We start from the raw sequence: 8,092 nt of genomic DNA, 5'->3' as shown, positions 1-8,092 counted from the left end.
GGGTTGACTATCTTCTAAATGGAGAAAAAACATTAAAAAGAACAAACCCAGAGATTCGAGGAGTGTTTAAAATACTTGTGCGGGATTCTCTAAAGGATAATTTGCAGGTTGAACATAGAAATCTACAGCACATTTCCGGCCCCTCAGCCCACAATGTTGTGCCGATGATATAAAATTCTCAGGTTGAGTGTGTGGTCAGGAGGGCAAATGAATGTCAGCATTTCGACTCGAATATAAAAGGAAAGGTGTGATGATGAGAATTTATAAAGCACTGGTGAGGCCTCACGTGGAGTATTGTGAACAGTTTTGGGCCTCTTATCTTTGAAAGATTGTGCTCAAAGGGGAGAGGGTTCAAACGAGGTTCACAAAAAAGATTGCAAGATTGAAGGGCCTCATATGAGAAGTGCTTGATATCTCTCGGTCTGCACTCTTGGAATTTAGAAGGAAGAAAGGTGACCCCATTGGAATCTATTGATTATTTAAATTCTTTGATCCAGTGGGTGTGGAGAAGAAAGTTTCTATGGTTGGGGAGTCGAAAACCAGAGAACAAAGGCTCAGAAGAGCCACGACCCTTTAGAACAGAGACGAGGAGAAATTACTTTAGCCAGAGTGTGGTGAATCGTGGATTTTTTGCCACAGGCCGCCGTGGAGTCCAAATCTTTCTTTTTGTATATTTATGGCGGAGGTTCTTGATTGGTCAGGGCTTGAAGGAATACGGAAAGAAGGTAGGGGATTGAAGCGTATAAGTAAACTGGATCAGCCACAGTAAAATGTTGGAGCAGACTCAATGGGCCAAATGGTCTAATTCTGCTCCTAAATCTTACTTTCTTATGATAAGTTATTTTGTTTTACTGTGGAAAAACTAAATGCTGTTGCTAAGCTTGACTAGCTGAAGACTGAGGCCACGAAGGTCACAGGATAAGATGCAGAAGCTGCCTTGCTTGTGCGAGCTTACAAAAGCTAGCAGCATTTCATACCGAGAATGAGGTAATGTTAACTTTAATCCCACACTGTCTTGGTAATGGAGGAACTGACAGCAGATGCGCAGTTCTAATTTTGTGCGCCGCCCGGAATCATTCGTACACTGGCTAATATCCAATAAGTGCTTCTTGACATCGCTCACTGAGTATATTTGGCTGTTGGCTATCGCCCGAAATTCGCGGTATAAATTTAAGATATAACCTGACTTTGCGGAGTCGTAAGGCAACGTGATCACATATTCAAGTGTTAACCGTACACCGATGTCTATGTCTTTATTTCTCTTTGATACCGGGATAAATAAGTGTCTGTACTCCCTTTAGCTTTTACAAGAGCCTTGAGTTCCCTTTTCGGCCACAATTGAATATTTCTTGAGAATTGAATACTTCTTCATTTTTAGGAATCCACATGTCCAGCACCTTCCTCATTATTTTCCCCCAGAAATTAAAGCCGTTGCCGCTCTGCTGACATCCCTTGCAGATATGGTTGGAGAAATGACAGTCGAGCTCATCCCGGACAAATACAAACATATAGAACACTATTAAAGACAAAACTGTTTCGATGAGCAGAGGAGCCTTCCGCTCCGTGTTCATATATCCCTGAACGCGGCTCCACAGTTTGCAGACGATATGAGGATAAGTGGAGGGGAAAGTAGTTTTATGGAAGTAGACAGGCTACAGAAGGACTTAGACAGGACGGTGTAATGGTAGATGTACTGCTGTGTTGAAACATGCATGGTCATGCACTTTGGGAGAAAGTAAAATGGTTGACAATTTTTTAAATGGAGAGAAATAAGAAAAATAAATCAGAGATTCAAGGGGACTTTAAAGTCCTTGTGCGGGATTCCCTAATGGTTAATTTGCTGGTTGAAGATAGAAATCTACAGCACATTCCCGGCCCTTCAGCCCACAATGTTGTGCCGATGATGTAACCTTCTCAGGTTGAGTCTGTGGTGAGGAGGGCAAATGCATGTCAGCATTTCGACTCGAATATAAAAGGAAAGGTGTGATGCTGAGACTTTATAAAGCACTGGTGAGGCCTCACGTGGAGTATTGTGAACAGTTTTGGGCCTCTTATCTTAGAAAGATTGTGCTCAAAGTAGAGAGGGTTCAAACGAGGTTCACAAAAATGATTCCAAGATTGAAGGGCGTCATTTGAGAAGTGCTTGATATCTCCAGGTCTGCACTCTCTGGAATTTAGATGGAAGAAGGGTGACCCCACTGAAATCTATTGAGTATTTAAATTCCTTGATCGAGTGGGTGTGGAGAGGAAAATTTCTATGGTCGGGGAGTCGAAAACCAGAGGACAAAGGATTAGAAAAGCGGCGCGTCCCTTTAGAACAGAGATGAGGAGAAATTATTTCAGCCAGAGAGTGGTGAATCTGTAGATTTCTTTGCCACAGGCGGCCGTGGAGGCCAAAGCTTTCTTTCTTGTATATTTATGGCAGAGGTTCTTGATTGGTCAGGGCTTGAAGGAATACGGAAAGAAGGCAGGAGATTGAAGCTCATAAGTAAACTGGATCAGCCACAGTAAAATGTTGGAGCAGACTCAATGGGCCAAATGGTCTAATTCTGCTCCTAAATCTTACGTTCTTATGATAAGTTACTTTGTTTTATTGTGGAAAAACTAAATGCTGTTGCTAAGCTTGACTAGCCGAAGATTGAGGCCACGAAGGTCACAGGATAAGATGCAGAAGCTGCCTTGCTTGTGGGAGCTAACAAAAGCTAGCAGCATTTCATACCAAGAATGAGGTAATGTTAACTTTAATCCCACACTGTCTTGGTAATGGAGGAAGTGACTGCAGATGCGCAGTTCTAATTTTGTGCACCGCCCGGAATCATTCGTAGACTGGCTAATATCCAACAAGTGCTTCTTGAAATCGCTCACTGAAGATATTTGGCTGTTGGGTATCGCCCGAAATTCGCGGTATAAATTTAAGATATAACCTGACTTTGGCGGAGTCGTAAGGCAACGTGATTAGGAATTCAAGGGTTAACCGTGCACCGATGTCTGTGCCTTTATTTCTCTTTGATACCAGGATAAATAAGTGTCTGCACTCCCTTTAGCTTTTACAACAGTATTGAGTTCCCTTTTCGGCCACAATTGAATACTTCTTGAGAATTGAGTACTTCTTCATTTTTCGGAATACACATGTCCAGCACCTTCCCCATTTTGTTTTCCCCAGAAATTAAAGCAGTTGCCGCTCTGCTGACATCCCTTGCAGATGTGGTCGGAGAAATGACAGTCGAGCTCATCCCGGACAAATACAAACATATAGCAGACAATTAAAATCAAAACTGTTTCGATGAGCAGAGGGGCCTTACGCTCCGTCTTCATAGATCCCTGAACGTGGCTCCACAGTTTGCAGACGATATGAGGATAAGTGGAGGGGCAGGTAGTTTTGTGGAAGTAGACAGGCTACAGAAGGGCTTAGACAGCTCAAAGTAATGGCAGATGTACTGCTGTGTTGAAACATGCATGGTCATGCACTTTTGGGAGAAAGTAAAATGGTTGACAATTTTCTAAATGGAGAGAAATCAGAAAAAAATAAATCAGCGATTCAAGGGGACTTTAAAGTCCTTGTGCTGGATTCCCTAAAGGATAATTTGCAGTTTGGACATAGAAATCTACAGCACATTCCCGGCCCCTCAGCCCACAGTGTTGTGCTGATGATGTAACTTTCTGTGGCGAGGAGGGCAAATGCATGTTAGCATTCCGACTCGAATATAAACGGAAAGGTGTGATGCTGAGACTTTATAAAGCACTGGTGAGGCCTCACGTGGAGTATGGTGAACAGTTTTGGGCCTCTTATCTTAGAAAGATTGTGCTCAAAGTGGAGAGGGTTCAAACGAGTTTCACAAAAATGATTCTAAGTTTGAAGGACGTCATGTGAGAAGTGTCTGATATCTCTAGACCTGCTCTCACTGGAATTTAGAAGGAAGAAGGGTGACCCCTTTGAAATCTATTGATTATTTAAATTATGTGATTGAGTGAGTGTGGAGAAGAAAGTTTCTATGTTTGGGGAGTCGAAAACCAGAGAACAAAGGCTCAGAAGAGCGGCCCGTCCCTTTAGAACAGAGACGAGGAGAAATTACTTCAGCCAGAGAGTGGTGAATCTGTGGATTTCTTTGCCACAGGCGGCTGTAGAGGCCAAAACTTTCTTTTTGTATATTTATGGCGGAGGTTCTTGATTGGTCAGGGCTTGAAGGAGTACGGAAAGAAGGCAGGGGATTGAAGCGTATAAGTAAACTGGATCAGCCACAGTAAAATGTTGGAGCAGACTCAATGGGCAAATGGTCTAATTCTGCTCCTAAATCTTACGTGTATTTCTAATTTTGTGCACCGCACGGAATCATTCTTGGACTGGCTAATATCCAACAAGTGCTTCTTGAAATCGCTCACTGAATATATTTGGCTGTTGGGTATCGCCCGAAATTCGCGGTATAAATTTAAGATATAACCTGACTTTGGCGGAGTCGTAAGGCAACGTGTTCACGTATTCAAGGGTTAACCGTACACCGATGTCTGTGCCATCATTTCTCTTTGATACCGGGAGAAATAAGTGTCTCTATTTTCTTTAGCTTTTACAAGAGCCTTGAGTTCAATTTCGGCCGCAATTGAATACTTGTTGAGAATCGAGTACTTCTCCATTTTTAGGAATACACATGTCCAGCACCTTCCTCATTAGTTTTTCCCAGAAATTAAAGCCATTGCCGCTCTGCTGACATCCCTTGTAGATATGGTTGGAGAAATGACAGTGGAGTTCAACCCGGATAAATCCAAACATATAACACACAATTAGAGACAAAACTGTTTCGATGAGCAGAGGGCCTTGCGCTCCGTGTTCATAGATCCCTGAACGTGGCTCCACAGTTTGCAGACCAAATGAGGACAAGTGGAGTGGCAGTTAGTTTTGAGGAAGTAGACAGGCTACAGAAGGACTTAGAAAGGGCAAAGACATGTCAGATGAACTACAGTGTGAGCTATTGCACTTTGGAAGGAAAAAACAAGGTAGAACATACAATGCTAATGGTAAGGTAAGGTACCGAGGACTGCAGTGGGAAACAGGGATCGGGGAATACTGATATAAAATTCCCTAAAAGTAGCTTCACAGGTAGATACTGTAATAAAGAGAGCTTTTGGTACATTGGACTTTCTAAATCAAAGTATTGAGTGTAAGACTTGAAATGTTATGGTGAGGTTATATAAGGCATTGGTGAGTCCGAATTTGAAGTATTGTGTATAGTTTTGTTCACCAAATTACAAGAAGGATATTAGTAAGGTTGCAAGAGTGCAAAAAAAACTTTTGCAAGGACATTGCCGGGATTTGAGAAACTGAGTTACAGAGAAAGGTTGAATAGGTTTGGACTTTACTCACTGGAACGTAGAAGATTGAGGGGAGACATGATAGAGGTGTATAAAATTATGATGGGTATAGATAGAGTGAATGCAAGCAGGCTTTTTCCAATGAGGCCAGGGGACCAAAAAATCAGAGGTCATGGGTTAAGGGTGAAGGGTGAAAAGTTTAAAGGGAACTTTAGCGGGGCTTCTTCACACAGAGAGTAGTGCGAGTGTGGAATGAGCTGTCAGATGAAGCTGTAAATGTGGGCTCACTTTTAACATTTAAGAAATAACTTGGACAGCTATATAGATGAGAGGTGTATGGAGGAATATAGTCCAGGTGTAGGTCTGTGGGACCAGACATAAAATGGTTCGGCACAGCCAAGAAGGGCCGAAAGGCCTGTTTCCGTGCTGTAATGTACAATGGTTCTATGGTTCAATGGACCCAGGGAATAGGTAATGGGACGGTGAGGAGTGAGTGTCACTCTGTGTCTGACCGCGGATGTGTGCGACCCGACAGTGTGCAGTGAGCTTCACTCTCTTTGTGACCCCGGGAATGGTTAATGGGACGGTGTGGAGGAAGCTTCACTCTGTGCCCGACCGCGAGGAGGGTATGATGGGACGGTGGCTGAGTGAGCTGTACTTTATGTCTCTCTCCAGGTGTGGATAGTTGGACGGGTGCTTCACTCTGTGTCTGTCCCCGGTAGTGTGTGAAGGGACGGTGATCAGGAGCTTGACTCTGTGTCTGTCAACGGGAGTGTGTGCTGGAACAATGTGGAGGGGTATTCATTTATGTATGGGCCCGGTAATGATGGTTCAGACAGTGCCGATTCTCTCTCTCTCTCTCTCTCTCTCTCTCTCTCTCTCTCTCTCTCTCTCTCTCTCTCTGTCTCCTGCTTTCACATGTAATTTCGCTCTGTTTTCTCACTCTCTCCCCTAATTTCTCCCCTACTACATCCTCTCTCGCCTTACTTCCCCCTTTCTCTCCGCAGTGACCCACGTCTCTCTTTCCGCCAAGCCCAATCATTCTTGCCTCTGTTTTTCCACACTCTCACTAATCTTCCTCCAGCCACTGTCATCGGTCCAGACCAACCCCTCTCACACCCTCAATCACCCTTTACCCCAGCAGTTCCTCCCCCTGCCCTCGGCTCCTCTCTTTATCAGCTGCTCATCTGGTGTTTGTTTGTCTCGCTGAGCTCAGAGACGCAGAGGATCCTCGACAAGATGGACGACAGCGAGACTTACATGAATGTACAGAACGTAAAACCGGACACACGGTCCCCATCGAGAGGTGAGTGGGGAAGAAACGGAGGGAGGGAGTTCAATGTCTTCCTGACACCTGGAGTGTGTGATGGGACGGTGTGGAGGGAGCTTCACTTTTGTCTGAGCCTGGGAATGTGGCTTCTCTGTATCTCTCTGTCTGTCTGTCTGTCTCTCTCCCCTCTCTCTCTCTCTCTCTCTCTCTCTCTCTCTCTCTCTGACACACACACACACACACACACACACACACACACACACACACACACACACACACACACACACACACACACACACACACACACACACACACACACACACACACACACACACACACACACACACACACACACACACACACACACACACACACACACCCCCCGCTCCAGCACATCGCTTTGCCACACCGCATCCCGCATCACTCACCGCTACCCCCCTTAGCCAGTCGCCCCGGCCCCTCCATTTCCAAAGCCCCCATTACCTTTCACCTTTCCCCTTATTCACTGTGGAGGATGTAATGATCCCCACTATCCAGTAAGCGGCGCTTTTCCCGGGAAAGCGACAGACGGCCCGATCGCATTTCAGTCCGGTAACGTTCTCTGTGAGCGGGAGAGTGTGGGAAGAGGGAAAGTGGGGTAAATAGGGAGGGGAGACAAAAAGTGACTTAGTGAGGAGGGCCGTGAGATTGAAATGCAGACGAGAGAGAGGCAATGGAGAAAAAAGGAGAGAGAGTAAATGATAGACAGAAGGTGATGGAGGGTCTGAGAGAACTGCTGAAGTTCGTTCTGTTGGGCTGACGTCGCTGCTATTTTTATTTTTGTTGTCTGTATGCCGGCCCACTCAGTGTATCCGCACGCTTTCAATACTTCGCTGAATTACTGACAACCCCCAGCTTATGTTCTCATGGGCGAAGAGAGTCAACTGTCAGATACGGCTCAGCGTGTGTTGGTTTCCTGTAAACTTCAATATCTAAACATTCGTTATCTTTCTAAAGTACTACACAGTCTAAAAATGACAATCTATTGTTTGCCGTCTTCTCGGAGGGAGGGGGCTCGCTTTCTTCGGAGTGTGTTCCGGGTAGTGTTCGGGGTGTCCCTCAAACTTCCAAATTCCTTCTCCCTCAATCGTCCCCTCCCTGCAAACTTCCTCCCTCTCTGTTGCGTTTTGTCTCCTCCCTCTGTTCTTTGTCCCACCACCCTGTCCGTTTCTCTGTCTCTCTCTTTCTCCTGCTTTCACCAGTTTGCTCGCCCTCTGTATTCTCACTCTCTCCCCTTAATTTCTCTGCAGGATTCAGGTATCTCTATGTTGACCCCCTCTCTCCTCACATTGCCCTTTTCTGACCCCTATATACCACGTCTGTTTCCTTCCCTTCCGCGCAAACTGGTCTCTGTTTCTCCCCACTCTCACTACTCTTCCTCCAGCCACTCTCATCGGTCCAGACCAACCCCTCTCACACCCTCAATCTCCCTCTTCCCCAGCACTTCCTTCCCCCTGCTCTCGGCTCCTCCCTTTATCA

At 45.3% G+C, this 8,092-nt stretch overlaps 1 protein-coding gene across 1 annotated transcript in view; it reads right to left on the bottom strand.

Annotated features, from left to right (window-relative positions):
- LOC140719890 (uncharacterized) overlaps positions 1–7,054 on the bottom strand; it is a 106,345-nt gene extending 99,291 nt beyond the window's left edge. Inside the window, exon 1 of the mRNA XM_073034816.1 lies at positions 7,003–7,054. Within this exon, the coding sequence (XP_072890917.1) occupies positions 7,003–7,054 (52 nt within the window). The remainder of the gene's footprint in view (positions 1–7,002) is intronic.
- Positions 7,055–8,092: the final 1,038 nt, after the last annotated feature.

Source organism: Hemitrygon akajei, unplaced genomic scaffold (assembly GCF_048418815.1).
Source record: "Hemitrygon akajei unplaced genomic scaffold, sHemAka1.3 Scf000033, whole genome shotgun sequence".
Taxonomy (NCBI): Eukaryota; Metazoa; Chordata; class Chondrichthyes; order Myliobatiformes; family Dasyatidae; genus Hemitrygon; species Hemitrygon akajei.
The sequence above is the reverse complement of the archived record's forward strand: the minus strand, read 5'-3'. Positions and strand labels throughout refer to the sequence as shown.